The sequence below is a fragment of the Lolium perenne genome, chromosome 2 (genome assembly GCF_019359855.2).
Source record: "Lolium perenne isolate Kyuss_39 chromosome 2, Kyuss_2.0, whole genome shotgun sequence".
Lineage (NCBI taxonomy): Eukaryota > Viridiplantae > Streptophyta > Magnoliopsida > Poales > Poaceae > Lolium > Lolium perenne.
Window position 1 is genome coordinate 29,101,235 of NC_067245.2, and position 16,453 is coordinate 29,117,687.

General features: G+C 48.5%; 2 protein-coding genes across 2 annotated transcripts; both read left to right on the forward strand.

The window, feature by feature from the left end:
- Positions 1-3,807: 3,807 nt before the first annotated feature.
- On the forward strand, positions 3,808-5,692 carry LOC127328329 (autophagy-related protein 18d-like). The gene is made up of 6 exons (XM_071825285.1): positions 3,808-3,846; positions 4,068-4,529; positions 4,653-4,814; positions 4,907-5,132; positions 5,222-5,351; positions 5,544-5,692. Exons 1-6 carry the CDS (start codon positions 3,808-3,810, stop codon positions 5,632-5,634), a joined length of 1,110 nt encoding a protein of 369 aa, XP_071681386.1. The 3' UTR covers positions 5,635-5,692.
- A 7,583-nt stretch (positions 5,693-13,275) lies between these two features.
- LOC127329851 (autophagy-related protein 18d-like) lies at positions 13,276-15,898 on the forward strand. Its single transcript, XM_071825286.1, has 4 exons — positions 13,276-14,019; positions 15,199-15,490; positions 15,587-15,716; positions 15,817-15,898. The coding sequence occupies exons 1-4, from the start codon at positions 13,276-13,278 to the stop codon at positions 15,896-15,898; spliced, it is 1,248 nt and encodes a 415-aa protein (XP_071681387.1).
- Positions 15,899-16,453: the final 555 nt, after the last annotated feature.

The following is a 16,453-nucleotide window of genomic DNA, read 5'->3' on the forward strand; positions in this document are numbered from 1 at the left end:
TTGCTTGACGAAGTCTTGTGGATTGCTCCCCCATAATCCATCATGGGAGAGCTTCTTCTTCGATGCATCTTCAAATATCCATGATCACCATATGGATGGCAAGCTTCAAGCATATGATCTCTTCGAGTTGGCTTATCTTGAACTTGCGCACCATTTCTTCATTCTTCATCATGTTGATGTCTAGAATTTAAACTCGAAGGCTCACTTCATCTTCATCTTCAAGACATACTTGACACTTGATATTCTTCATCAATTTATTCTTATTGCAACCTTGAAGCCAACATATGGTTCAAGCATTTCCTATGGACAACTCCTAAAAATATAACTCAATGCAAATGATAGTCCATAGGGATTGTCATGAATTACCAAAACCAGACATGGGGGCTCCACGCACTTTCAGTAACCACCTTGGACATGCGATTGTTGGTAAATCTGGTCCTTTGGCGAATATCTTGAATAATGCAACAACGACGAGGCTATGGCACTCTTAAAAAGTTTAGAATTAATTGAGCAGTTGGGTTGTGCTTGGGTTATAGTGGAATCTAATTCTCTAGAACCAATACAAATTTGCAATGGCACAATTGAAGTTTGGAGCCCATATTCATCTATCATAGTGGACTGCTTCACTAAAGCAAATGCAATTTCAGATATCTCCTTTCAACATTGTTCGAGGGATGCTAATAAGGTGGCACATAATTTAGCTAGGAATGCTTATATTTCAAAGAATTCTTTAGTTTGGGATGGTGACCCAACAGGATTTATCATCAATGATGTAATAGAAGATGTAACAATCTTCATAATTTAATAAACACCACAAGACATTCCTTCAAAAAAAACTTCAGCTTGTACTCTTCTGCTCTCTTGTGGACTTCAAGGCCTCTCCTTTGAAATTCTTTGATTGAGTTGTACAGGATGTCTTCAAGCACTTGTTCCTCCCTAGTCCCTAGTAAAGATTCAAGTGGTGCCGTTTATTTTCCTTTGTGGATTCTACTTAGTTTGTCATTGGGGTCTTGTCGATCTCTAGCGTGGTGTTCTATCTTACAGTCTCGCCATCGCGATTATATTCTGTTGGCAGATTCAGGCTCTCTCGAGAGCCAACTATATTTGCATATGGTTTGTTTATATTCGCTTATTGATTTGTTTGTTCTCTGTCGTGTTCATCATTGTTCTTGTTGCATTCGTGAAAATCAGGCCATCGTTTAGAGGTTGGACCTCATCCACCGACTTTAGCAGTGACAAATTTGGCTCACAGAACTTGTGTTGAAGCTAGATCATGCGACATATAGCTATTTCCCGTGGTCCCGGTGCCTTCCTAACAAGTAGCCATACTAAAACATAAATTCGTTGCATCCACGGAGCAAGCTCCAAAACACCATATACATGAAGAAAAAAAAGGAAAATATAGGAATAGCAAAGGAGGAAGAGACATGCGCTCGGGAGAAGGGGGCACTAGAGAAGACCTTAACGAGGAAAGAAATGCTAAGTGAAGGTACTTAGGACAAAGGAAGACGTGCTCACGTGCGAAGATGAAGTGTCGCTCGTGTGATAAGCTACCAGAGAATTTCACAAGACATAGTGTACACGGTTGGTCATAAGTGATGCCAAGTGTTGTTCTTCTAGCCAGATGAATTGGACCATTATGCTCTTTTTTACATTATTAAATAACAATTTTTTTTTTTGCATTTTTTAGATATTTATTTTTGCTGACATGGGACATAAGGTTTGAATACGCGTGAAATAAGCAATAAAGATCCCAGACCTTTCGTTTTTGTTTGTGCATGCACTGCACGTGTGTCGCCCTGCTCCTACTCACAATGGGCTAGCCTATTGAGCTTTTTTTTTCTTCTTATCTTTGCTTATTTATGTTCTATTTTGATTCTGCTATTAATTTTCTATTATTTTACAGGTATTAATTATTTTTTACTCTAGATTTATCTGTTTTAAATTTTTTCCTTTTACCTTTTATTTTAAGTTTTTTTTATTATTGCTTATAAATAAATTTTCAAATAGGCTGAAAATGAAAAGGAAACAAAAGTATAAAACCAAAAAAGGTAAATAAAAAGAATATAAGATAAGGAAAAAACAAGAAAAAGTACTACTCCCTCCGTTCCTTTCTATAGTGCCTATTGTTTTTTGGCACAGAAATTAGCGCAAGCAAATTTATTGACACAAAACCCCCAGCGCTATTTGAGAGAAAAAAAGGAAACTGGAAACAGATCGGAGACGTGATCTGCTCCCTACGCGCGGCCTACTCCTTCCTAATCTCACGTGATCTGTATTTGCTATTTCCTTAACAGACGCGTGCGTGATCTACTCCTTCCTAATCTCACATCCAGATTTTCTCTACGTGATTGCATACCAGATTTTGTCAACGTGAACAGATTCTTTTCAGATTTTCTGGACGGAAACAAATCGGTGGAAGGGGTTATTTGCAAAAAAACACATCATTCCTCTTATATTCTGAAACAATTACGAAAAAACAATAGGCATTATAGAAAGGAATGGAGGGAGTAAGAAAAAACACAGGCCAGGGTAAACGGGTGCTACTATATATCACTTTACGCGATGCGACATGACCCTTTGGCCTAAAGGGCAGACTACCTAGGCAAGCCAAGTAAAAGTTATTGTTTCTCTCCTTTTCTTCCATTTTTATTTTAAAAATATTTAAAAAATGTTTAAATCTAAAGAAGTTCAAATTTTAAAAAGTCCGAATTAAAAAAAGGTTTAAATTTCAAAAGGGTTCAAACATAAAATGTTCAATCAAACTGACCGGAAAAACCAGAAGAAAAACCGAAACAAAAGCTACAAACCTGTGAAACTTAACTACATGTGTCGTTAATTGGGCCGACCCACCTATCTGAACGCTTTGGGCGGAAGCGAATCCCTCCCGCACTAAGTGGCAAATAAGTTTTGACAGAAACCGCGAAATTGTTAGAAAAAGGCTGACCTTCGCGAAAGGAAAGCAACTCACTCCGCACGTGACAAGTGGCGCGATGTGGTGCCAGAAAATCCATGGAAAGTGATATCCCAGCTCGTCACGTGTCGCAAGGGGAAGCAACGTGTCGCAAGTGTGAGGTTTTTCCTTTTTTTTTCTAGATTCATTTTTTCAAAATGAAATATCTCGAGAACCGTAAGTCCAAATTACGAACCGTTTCCCCTTTTGAGATCCTCGCATCGAGATCTTCAAAACTAGATCTACGTTGATATGTTTTAAGATACTTTTTTTTCGTACTTCCAATACTAGTATGATTGTATTCGTGGTGTGTAACTAACTGTACTCGTGTTTCAACTTGAAATTACTTCTGTTTTTAGTGTATTTGGTGCAATTTTTTCCATTTACTCCGTAACTGTACTCGCTCGTGTGCGCGACTGTACATGTACTTACTCGTGTGCGCGACTGTACATGCTCATGTGCGCGATTGTACCTTCTTGTGTGCGCCGATGTACTTCTATACATGTACTTACTCGTGTAGATGACTATACCTGCTCATGTGCATGACTGTACCTGTTTATGTGTGTGACTGTACTTGTACTCTCCTGTGTGCGTAATTGTACTCCTGTTGTGCGCAAATGAACTCGTGTTCATGGTCCGCACGGGAGTACTAATTATGTTGCGCGCAGGGTGTGTACGAACACAGAGCACACACATGGGGGCCGTACGCACTGCCACTTGTCCTTCTGTGATGGTTCAATTTTTCATTCCCGAGTGTTGGTCTTTATCTAGTGGTACCGAAAACCGTGCAAATAGGATACACGTATAAAACTGGAAGTAGACATGCTAATCATGTCCACAAACCACACAGATCCATGGGCCATGGGCCATGGGCCATGAACGAGTCAGTAAGAGTAAGCTTACGGTACGCCCTAGTACGGCACCGAGTCTGACTTCTTGACATTGTAGTCCGTTCCGGACATGCATGTCCTAGTTCGACATGGTTACCAGGTTAATGAATCTCCAAGGGGAAGATTTATACCCTACCACGGATCGTCGATAGGTAACGACAGGATACGTCGTCGATGGCGGGCTGATGATCAAATAGGAAATCGGACCATAATCCTGAATCAAGCTTCGATCGAGTAACCCATCGGTCATGGCGTCTACGTCTTCGTCCGCGGCCGCGGCCGGAGTAGTCGTAGCCGACGCCGCGGCCCCGGATCCGCTGGTCCACGTCGCCTTCAACCAGCAAGGCACGCACTTCGTGGCGGCCACGGAAACCGGGTTCCACGTCTTCTCCTGCGAGCCGCTCGAGCGCGTCATGCACCGGTCCGGCCCCACGGTCACCTCGCCCGGCGGCATGGTGTCCTCCGCCGAGCTGCTCACGCGGTCGCAGCTGGCCGTCGTGACGAGTCGGCCGAACGAAGACGACGCGATCAACTTCTGGAACGGCATGTGCAAGGAGGGGAAGGTCGCCTCGGTCACGAGCTCGCACCATAGAACGGTGGGCGGGATCCGCCTGCAGGGGGAGTACATGCTCGTCGCCGGCGAGGAGAAGGCGAGGCTGTACTTCGGCGGCAGCAGGGAGAAGGACGTGACGACGGGGCCGAACCCGCTGGGGCTGTGCGCAATGGCGGCGGGGACGACGGAGGGGCAAGGCACGGGGTCGTCGCTCGTGTCCTACGCCCTGCCGCGGAAGCTGCTGGGCGAGGTGCAGGTCCGGCGGCGACGCACACCCGGTAGCGTCGACGTGCGCGCGCACGACTCGGCCGTGGCGTGCATCGCGCTGTCCCGTGACGGCCGGCTGCTCGCCACCGCCGGCACCCGGGGCACGCTCGTGCGCGTCTTCAGCACCGCCGACGGTTCGAAGCTGCAAGAGGTATGTATGCAGCCTGAAAGTACTTTCTACTTTGTCGTGGTACACCAGAACTTCGTTTTATTCACGTTCTGGTGACATTGACTACCTTGTAGCTAAGGAGAGGCACTGACAGAGCGACCATCCACTGCATCGCCTTCTCCCCGGACTCTAAATGGCTGGCCGTCACCAGCGACAAGACGACGGTGCACGTTTTCAGGCTCGCGGACTTGGACCTACCAAGCTCGTCACCGGAGGACGGGGGAGATTTCGTGCTCCTGCCCGCATCACCGATGACATCTCCTTCTGCAAAACAGGGCTCATCCCTGTCTTTCCTGAAAGGTACTCCTACAGAAACCTCTGAATCTGCCAAACAATCTATCTACACTTTTTTATCTCTGAATCTCACTGAATCTATCGACCTTCTGCAGGCTACCTACCGACCTATTTCAGTTCAGAGTGGTCGTTCGCCCATTTCAGAGTTCGTAAAGCCACCAAGTACTCCATCGCCTTTGATCAGCAAAGCCCCAACACCATTACCATCGTAGGCGTCGACACAAGGTGCGTGAGAAACTTACTCCCTCCTTGCCATACCTAGAAATCAAAAAAATAAACTAAAAGCGAGTAGAATCTCGCTGGACATCTTAACACACAAACTCACACGAGCGTGTGTGTATATGCCAGTCTTTCATGCATTTTGTTTAGAATTGAAGTACCTACCGTTACATGCTCACAACGACCCTATGCCTTCAGCTTCTACCGGTGCGAGTTCGACCCCGTGAAAGGAGGCGCCATGCGTGAGCTGAAATACTACAGGAACTTCATGCATGCTGCTACCGAGTAATGATGGATGCGACGGCGACAAGAAATTTTCTCTACTCAACAAGTGGAATTTTAACGAAACAAATGCATCGATTGATGCAAGGACTGTGCATCACTTCTCGGGGGAAAATAGCGCCTTCTTTCTTTACCATTGATTTTATTTAATCTCTCCTTGGATTAGAAGATCGTGTTGCCCATCTTCATCTACTTGTGTTTTGCTGAGAGGATATTATCTAGTATCTCCCTGCATTACGCCCATAGCAATGTTCGCAAATGAGATAGGTTGTGTGTTATGACCTTAATTTCAATTGTTTGGATTTCAAGAACTAGGAACAAAATATAAAAAGATTCAGAACCATGGAGGAACATTTTCTTAAATGGATCTAGGGTTGTATTGCACCATGACGCGCAATGTAGAATATTAGCCGTGAGAGCCGCATCGAGTGCCAGTGTATGTCACATGCTTCTCGCTCTCATGTCGTTGATGCCTCTGTCGTTTTTTCCCACTCTTAGAATTTATCATGCCTCTCTCCAACCTACTATTGTCTTCCACGATTTAGTTACACTGCCAAGCGGGAAATTGCACCCCAACAAAGCCTTGTCTGCCAAGACACACATTACCTGTTGTGGGGCACCCTCTGTGACCACATAAATCGCCATTTTCACTCACTGTTGTTTCCATTGACCTTCTCACCTTGCTGATCAATCCTCTCTCTCACTCTCTACCACTTAGCCTTCTTCCCTTAATCCCTTCGTATTAATTCTCTCCGAGCCCCCCTATTCGCTTAGGGCAGTGCTGACCGTCGGTCGGCTGATATCTGCCAGAAAATCGGTCGCAGTCCGCACCATCCGATCGAGCTCTGGCGGTCAGAACAAAGCCGCGGCACAGTTTTTCATTTGGACCCCTAGTTTTTGCGAAATCAACCCGCGGTCCAAGCTTCTTCAGTTAAACCCGAACAGGTATACTCTTTAGCCTAGTCCTTGCCGAAATTTACAACAAAATGCCACCACGATGATTCGCCCATACGTCAGATGGTATTGCAACAAAAGAAATCTCCTGGTATACAAAAAATATATATGATTACAACAAAAAATTTAGAAATTTATAAAAAAAGTAATACTCCAATAAAGTGCTTAAATAAACACTTTTTTTTGTTGTAGCTTGATTTGCAACAAAAGATGCCAACAATTTCTTCAAAAACCATAGACTATTACAACAAAAAATCCATATGTTTGCAAAAAAATGCAAAGTGGTCAAGTAATAATTAATTTTCTACCGACTTAATTACAACAAAAATCACCAACTATTTTAATGAAAGTCGTAAGCAATTACAACAGCAAAAAAATGTTGATTTAAGCACGTACAACAAATCACAAATACATATACAACAATAAATTAACAACAAAACTAACATTTTTTATTTGGGTGTTTACAATAATAGTCGGCAACAATTTTAATAGGAAAAAACTATCTTTACAACAAATTAGCAACATATTTACAATAATAATTAATAATGAAAACAATAAATAATTTGGGTGTTTACAAAAATAGCCAGCAACAAGTTTAACCAGAAAACAACAATTCTCATGCCAAAAATATTTACAATAAATCAACAATATATTTACAACCATAATTAACAATAAAACTAACAAAAATAAAACATTTACCGTATTCCCACCCCACATATCCTTGGCCATCTTCACCAGTAACTCCCACACCGGCGACATCACCGGCATCAACAACAAGCTCGTCAGGAGCGGGGGAGCTTGCAGCTGGATGGTGTCATGGGGAGCAAAAGGGTGAACTCGCTAGTGGAGGAGTTGTAGTGGCGCGCTCGCCAGGGGAGGAGCAGGGACGCCACACTCGCTGGGAGGAGCAGGGGACGCGCGCCAGGGGAGGATCTGGGCGGCGCGCTCACCGGGGGAGGAGAAGGGCGACACGCTCGATGGGAGAAGCAGGGGACGCGCGCTGAGGGCGGAGCTGTAGAGGCGCGCTCCCCGGATGGAGGTGCAGGGCGACGCGGTCGCTGGATGGAGGAGCAGAGCAGCTGTTATCACCAGATTTTGGCCAAATCAGGAGATGGGCCGTACTTGAGATGGGCTTGGAGAATATACACGTGGAGCGTCTCTGAAGCGGCCTTGCACGAGAGTTTGGGCTAGTTTGCCCGTGTATCTGTATATTATGGTAGTTTAGAATTAAAAGATAGAGTTTAGCCCGTACACGGTTAGGTGTATTTCCAAAGATAGAAAGTCTACGGACTATAAATATGTATCTAGGGTTATTGAGAAAGGAGGACAATCACGTTCACAACAAACACAATCTTGGCGCATCGCCACCCCTTGTTTCGAGGGTTTCTTCCGGGTAAGCATCATGCTGCCTAGATCGCATCTTGCGATCTAGGCAGTATAGGTTTATTCGTTATCTTGTGTTGCTCGTGCTGAAGCCTTGTTGATGGCGAGTAACACTACCTATCGTAGGTGTTTTGGGGCTTGCGTGGATGCTTTTCTTATACATATTTGCTTAGCTATGCCGTCCCTTGATATCTAGTTGCCCTTACACCTATCTTGGGTGTAAGGGCAGCACCTTGCTTGTTCTTTACTTAGTAGATCCAATATGTTATAGTTGCTCCTTGTTCTTCAAGGATTAGTTTGATATCCGTATGGTTAGGTCTTACGCTGGGTTGGACGATCCGGTAGTGCGTAAGGTGTGGTTTGCCGTTCCTAGAAGGGATGTTCCGGGAATTGACTTAACGTTGGTTTTTAGGCCTCTTTTAGGAGTAGTTTTCCATCATCTTTCGTATCTGCTAGGCTCAACTACGTGTAGGATGTTCCGGTTATGCGGTGAAAACCCTAAACTGTCGTAGATTGGTTTAGCTTTGTTTGGATCAAGCAGGATCCCCATGGCATCGTAAATCCAACGTGAACCATGGGGCAATCGGCTCCTCGAGCCGATCCACAGGGCAACCTGAGAGCCGATCGGGCTCGTATTTAATGTTTACGTGTCTACCATGCAGGAAGCTAATCGAAGCAATCCAACACCTCCCTGACCAGGTATAGGTCAGGTGGCACGCCCTTGCGACCGTCAGGACGTGTGCCAGAGCATTGCGGGACGACGTCGAGGGACCAGGGCCCACCAGCAGTCTTGGCAGCCTCCCGGCTCTTCGTGTTGCTCGCCGCTGCCCGCCGGTGGGTTTTGGCAGGCAACACATTCTGGCATGCCCGGTGGGACAATCTGCGACAACCACGTCAACATCTGCAGCTGCGATGTCGGACAAACCAGTCAAGTACGAAGACCTACCTGAAGAGCACAAGAAGAAGTATGATGAGCTCAAGGCCGTCTTCGAAGCCGATCTCATCGGCTCTTTCGAGAAAACCCGTTCACATGGCATTAGGTTCAAAGGATTCACACCCCGAAGGCGTGCTTGAGGGACTAGATCTGTCTCTCCCTTCGGAGGAACGCACCAGAGCCCTGCGCCAGGAAGTTAACTATATGGTGGCGCATTCTCTACATCGTCATTCGGAGAGCTTGGTGAACGCCTTCGAGCGTGTTGCGCTTCGCGTGGTTCAGGAGATCATGCAGCATCAGTATTCTCCGTCAGGACCTGCCCTGGGGACTCACCAAGGAGAAATACCGTTCCACACCAAGTTGCAACTGCCATTCACGTTTGCGACTCCACAGCAACAAGGTTCACCGGCATACGTCGTCTACAAGGTTGGAGGTGATCCTGGCGATTACCAATTCCTGTATGAGCCGCCCAAGGAGATCCCACATGGATACATGTGCACATACGTGCCGGACTGCAACAACTGGACGCACACGAACCAGATTACAGCAGGAGGGATTGCTGGAGCAGGAGGGAGTTCTGGAGCAGATGCTGAGAAACAAGCGTGGCTAGCTAAATATGCCACCGGAACGAGTCATGAAGGCTCAACCCCTGCAGCTCACACCGTGGATCAAATCAGTGCAATCCCGAGAGATCAGTTCGGTATCCTGCCAAAGAAGAGAACAATCGGCTATTCCAAGCCGTATCCTAACGAATATGACCTGATCCCGTTGCCACCCAAGTATCGGCTCCCCGACTTCACAAAGTTCAGTGGAGTAGAAGGGTCTAGCTCAATTGAGCACGTGAGCCAATATTTAGCACAGTTGGGCATGGTTTCGGCATCAGACCAGCTACGAGTGAGGTTCTTTGCGCAATCACTCACGGGTCCGGCTTTTGGGTGGTACACCTCGTTGCCACCAGATTCAGTTCGGATATGGAAGCAGCTGGAGGAGCAGTTTCATATACAATATCACTCAGAAGCTACCGAAGCTGGCATTGCCGATCTTACGCAGGTGCGGCAAAGGCGGGGAGAGACGGTGTCTGAATACATTCAGCGTTTCAGAACTGTCAAGAACCGATGTTATTCAGTTCGTTTAACTGAGAAAGAAGCAGTCGAGCTGGCAGTGGCAGGCCTCGCAGCGCCACTCAAGGATCTGACTTTCCAAGTGGAGTACAATTCCCTGGCGCAGATGGTACAGAAACTGACATCGTATGAGCAGCGCCACCCAGAATTGTACCAAGACAAGTTCAAGCGCCCGATAGGCCTGGTCGAGGCAGAAGAAGTTGAAGACTCTGCACAAGATCAGGAAGTCGTCGTGGCTGAATGGACTCGGGGGGCAGTACCCGTGTCCTGCAAATGGGTGAAACAACCAGGGCCTGTAAAAGGGTTTGACTTTGATATAAGCAAAACTGAGCAGATTTTCGATTTGCTGCTAAAGGAAAAACAGCTGAAGTTACCCGAAGGCCATAAAATCCCTACGGCGCAAGAGATGAACGGGAGACCATACTGCAAATGGCATCACACGTTCACCCACGCCACCAATGACTGCAAAGTATTGCGCGGACAGATTCAAATGGCGATAGAACAAGGCCGATTAATCTTCGGTCAGTTTGTCATGAAAGTGGACACGCAACCGTTTCCTGGCGTCAACATGGTGGAACTCAACCATGCCACGAAGCGTCAGCCAGGTTTCTCGTTCGATATCAACATGGCAGGGCCTGTAGACCGCCATGGCAAAGATAAAGGAGAAAGCAGTCACTCCCGTGGCAAAGATAAAGCGGAGGCCGATCCACGCGACCGGCCCCAATATGATGACAGGCGGTACCTGACCGAGGAAGAAGTGATAAGCGTGCGGTATCAACGACCACTCTCCGCGCATTTCCTTAACAAATATGAGCATCAGTATGACCGAGCATCAGAATGTGTTGCCTGCCAAAACCCACCGGCGGGCAGCGGCGAGCAACACGAAGAGCCGGGAGGCTGCCAAGACTGCTGGTGGGCCCTGGTCCCTCGACGTCGTCCCGCAATGCTCTGGCACACGTCCTGACGGTCGCAAGGGCGTGCCACCTGACCTATACATGGTCAGGGAGGTGTTGGATTGCTTCGATTAGCTTCCTGCATGGTAGACACGTAAACGTTAAATACGAGCCTGATCGGCTCTCAGGTTGCCCTGTGGATCGGCTCGAGGAGCCGATTGCCCCATGGTTCACGTTGGATTTACGATGACATGGGGATCCTGCTTGATCCAAACAAAGCTAAACCAATCTACGACAGTTTAGGGTTTTCACCGCATAACCGGAACATCCTACACGTAGTTGAGCCTAGCATATACGAAAGATGATGGAAAACTACTCCTAAAAGAGGCCTAAAAACCAACGTTAAGTCAATTCCCGGAACATCCCTTCTAGGAACGGCAAACCACACCTTACGCACTACCGGATCGTCCAACCCTAGCGTAAGGCCTAACCATACGGATATCAAACTAATCCTTGAAGAACAAGGAGCAACTATAACAGATTGGATCTACTAAGTAAAGAACAAGCAAGGTGCTGCCCTTACACCCAAGATAGGTGTAAGGGCAGCTAGATATCAAGGGACGGCATAGCTAAGCAAATATGTATAAGAAAAGCATCCACACAAGCCCCAAAACACCTACGATATGTAGTGTTACTCGCCATCAACAAGGCTTCAGCACTAGCAACACAAGATAACGAATAAACCTATACTACCTAGATCGCAAGATGCGATCTAGGCAGCATGATGCTTACCCGGAAGAAACCCTCGAAACAAGGGGTGGCGATGCGCCAAGATTGTGTTTGTTGTGAACGTGATTGTCCTCCTTTCTCAATAACCCTAGATACATATTTATAGTCCATAGACTTTCTATCTTTGGAAATACACCTAACCGTGTCCGGGCTAAACTCTATCTTTTAATTCTAAACTACCATAATATACAGATACACGGGCAAACTAGCCCAAACTCTCGTGCAAGGCCGCTTCAGAGACGCTCCACGTGTATATTCTCCAAGCCCATCTCAAGTACGGCCCATCTCCTGATTTGGCTAAAATCTGGTGATAACAGCAGCACACTCGCTGGGAGGAGCAGGGGAAGCGCGCGGGGGAGGAGCTGTAGCGGCGCGACCGCCGGATGGAGCAGGAGGCGCTCTCCGGGAGGAGCATGGGGGCGGAGCAGGGGCAGAGTGGTCGCCGTGGGAGGAGCTAGGCGGCGCATCGCTGGTTCGTCGATGGAAATCGGGGAAATAGACGAGGAAGGTGCGGTGGGACCCTTGACATGGAGCGCACAATTCTACCCTATATAGTTCGGCCCACTCGGCTGTTAGTTTTTTTTCCCGCGGGCCTCTATAAGGTTAGTTATCGAGAGATCCATAACGCACACAATTAGGTAAAATAAAATAGAAGGACCGTTTATTACCTAATATGTTTCTGCTTTTGTGTGAGTAACGTTGATTGAGGTTTAGGGTTTAGCCACAATCATGGGTCCAGCCAACTAAGGAGATTGGTGTACAAATGTGCACCCTTTCTTTTCGTCATAAGCTTACGCTAGGTATAAATTTATAATTAACAAATAGAACAACATTCAGAGTGTGTCATCTTGGAGCTCGGGCTACATGAAACCCATTTTTCCAAAAATTCGAAAGTGGCATTTCATATTTTCAAAAAAAATGTGAAAAACATTCTAGAGGTAGACAATGATGTACATGTACTCTAACACTATGCAAAAAAAAAAATTAAGGACTCGTATTTTAGACTGTGCAAAATTCAGACTATTGTAGATATACTCGAAGTAGTGAATAGTACAGATTTTAAAACCTCCAACATTTGTCACAATGTATTTCATCCTAAGATTTTGAACATTGATAGAGTACATCATTGTATTCTATCACATATAGTATTTTTCGGAATATTCTGAAACTTTAAAATCACGAATTTGAATTTTAAAAAAGGAACCATATAGCTCGGACCACATTTAGGGTTTCCCACAATATGCATCCATCCAAAAATATGGAAAAACTTGGAAATTGTGATATTTGATGGGCTGTATATGTACACCCACCATTTAGATGTTGGGCCCGCCGGTAGCCATAGAAGCTGTTGGTGGCCCACGTACGTACATGACGGCACCAACAGGACAGGAGCAGCACGGCCATCGGCCGGTGCCGAGGCGGAGTCTGGTTCGTCACCGACCCGGCCGATTCCAAACATGCGAGCATGCATGTCCAGGTTGGACACGGTTACGAACTTGCCCGTGCGATTTATATCACACGGCCGGGACGCGCGCGTCGATCGAGTACAGCTTTCCATACTTGGATCGACGACCATGGCGTCCCTCTCCGCGACGGTGGCCACCAAAGGTCAGCTTGCCCACGTCGCCTTCAGCAGCGACGCCTCCCACCTCGTCGCGTGCACGAGCAGCGGGCTGCGCGTCTTCTCCTGCGACAAGTTGGTCGAGCTCGTCTTCTACAGACGCAACGGCACCGGCGACGAGGTGACCTGCGCCGAGCTGCTCACGGAGTCCAACCTGGCCGCCGTGATCCGGAGCCCGAACGACACCGACGGCGCCGCCGACGTATACGGGGTCCGCTTTATGGAGTGGCGACGCGAAGAAGGCGACGGCGCTGGTTGTCAACGGCGTCGCGGACAGAAACAGAGACAGACTTCGGTGGCCACGAAGACGCTGGATACCCCCGGCCTCGGCGCCGTGGGCGGGCTCCGCCTTCTCGGTGACCACATGCTCGTCGCCGGCGAGAAGAAGGCGGTGCTGGTTGTCAACGGCGACGGAGATCCCCAGGATAAGGAGGAGAGGACGACGGGGCCTAACCCGCTGGGGCTGTGCGCGCTGGCGACCGACCAGAAGACGCTCGTGTACGCGCTGCCGCGGGAGGAGAAGGGCGCCGTGCAGGTGTGCCGGAGCGGCTGTCCCGACACCGTCGACGTGCACGCGCACGATTCCAGCGTCGCGTGCATCGCGCTGTCCCCCGACGGCCGACTGCTCGCCACCGCCGGCAGCAAGGGCACGCTCGTGCGCATCTTCAGCGCCGATGACGGTTCCAAGCTACAAGAGGTTCGTTACGTTTAAAGTATTTCTTGTTGCTGTTTTCCGTTACAGGAATATATGTACTTTTGAAATTTTTGGGATAACAATATTTGCGGGTTAAACCGCAGTAGTATAAAACCTAATCTCCTAGGTTAGTTGCCATGTATGACGTCCACTATGGAAAACCTCCCTAGAAACCCTGGCTCCATGGCCTCTGGCGATGCCGGGGAAAGGATCAGACCTACCCCTCCTCCGCCATCTCCTCTCACCCACCTCTCCTTCAGCTCCGACGGGTCCTGCATCGTCATCGCCGGCCCCTCGGCTGCCCAGTGGATCTGCTGCGACACCTTCCAGCTACGGGGCCTCTACCAGGAGAAAACCCCCACGAGGACCATCGTCTCCGCCGCCGGCGACATGCTCGCCCGGAACGAGTCGACCTGCGCCATCGTTTGCTACTCTACCACCAACACCAGCTCCTTCGCGAGGCGCTGGAAGCCGGGCTTCCTGAACTACCACTGGCAGTACGACGAGAAGCAGATGCAGACCGGCGGCGACGTGCGCGCCGTGCGCGTCCACCGCGACTGGACCGCCGTGGTCTATGACAGGCGGCTGTGCGTGTTCGGTCCGGGGCAGATTGGCGCGGCTCCAGGACGGGACAAGAATCACGGGATGATGCGCGCCGTCGATACGGTGGACAATCCGCACGGCATCTGCGCCGTGACGTCGTCGGGGCCGACAGAGCCCGGCGGCGGCGCGCCGTTCGCGTTCGCGTGCCCTGGTGCTGAGCTCGGTGAGCTGCGCGTGGAGAGGTGGGTGGCGGGGGAGTTCGTGCCCCTGGTCATACGCGCCGCCCATGCCTCGCGCATCAATGCGGTGGCCATGTCGCCGGACGGGAGGCTCGTCGCCACGGCTAGCGTCAGGGGAACCATCGTGCGCGTGTTTCGCACCACTGACGGTAGGCTGATCGGAGAGGTAGGTGCCGCGCGCGTTTAGCTAGATCACCGCCAAGCAGTTGAAATAATAACCAACTACTACGAAATTTGTACACGGGGAGCTCCTCAATTCAATGTTTTTTGTTCCTGACAACGGTACATGCGCTTAATCGGTTACGGTTTGCACACTATGAAACTGAATTTAAGGTCTAGTTTTGCGTCCTTTGCACTATGTGAAATACTATCTTCAATCGTTTTTTTTTACTTGTTGCAGCTCAGGAGAGGCACGGACAGAGCAGACATCCACTGCATCGTCTTCTCCCCGGACTCCAAATGGCTCGCCGTGTCCAGCGACAAGGCAACGGTGCACGTCTTCAGGGTCGCCGACTCAGCAGACCTGGCCAGCTCTACTACGCCACAATCTGGGGCTGAACAAAAACTGAATGCACCAGAGGAAGGCGGCCAAGCTGCTCCAGCGGCGGCACCGCCGGCGGAATCTCTGCCTGCGTCGGCATCTCTCCCCGGCGCAAAAGCTAGCAAGGGTTCATCACTATCATTCTTGAAAGGTACATGACTGACGACGCTCAACCGATGCCAATCTTGTTTCTGAAAATCTGCCAATTTAAGATGTTTTCTACTACATGCGACATTTTGTTGTGCAGGCTACTTGCCGAGCTACTTCAGTTCGGAGTGGTCGCTGGCTCAGTTCCGGCTCCCCGAAGGCGTCAAGTACTCGGTGGCGTTCGAGCCGAAAAATAACAACACCATTCTCATCATCGGCACCAACGGAAGGTGCGTCTGAAGCTTTCCCCCTGTTTTCTTCACAACTGAAATGTTGGCAATGTACTCTCTGAACTTTTGTCACCATCAATGGTTTTGCTTTTGCGTGCAGCTTCTACCGGTGCCAGTTCGACCCCGAGAACGCAGGCGACATGGTGCAGCTGTTGCACAGAAAATTCATGAAGATCAACTAGTCAGGCAACAATGGGAGAATTATAGGTTAACTAGGAAGAACCTTAGAGTGGGCTACTAACTATTCTGAGAGCCCATTTAGGTGAGCATTATGAGAGAATTATCATTATGAAGTGATCTGTGTAGTAGTAAGCCATGAACATTTCCCAAATTGAACATGTGCCCCTTTCTGTATATAAGCACTGAGCCTCTCTATACATTTGCCACTCATTTGTCTATGAGCTTGCCATTTCCCACGTATGTTGTTGTGATTTCCCACTTGTCGGCTCCCGCGAGTCTCAATAAATGTGGACTAGGAGCCGGACTGTCCCTATTCAGTCCAGCCCCCACTCCCACTCCCCATGCATGCTCGAGCTTCCGCCGCCATGGCCTCGAAGCACGAGTTCGAGCCAAACACGAACGACCACGAGGCCGGCAGAAGTCGCGTCAGCACGAGAGGATCTACTGGGATCTAGGTGGCACAGATCTTCTAGGATCTAGGTGGCGAGAGGATCATTTGGATGAACATTGTGAGAGAATCATCATTATGAAGTGATCAGTGTAGTAAGCCATGCAAA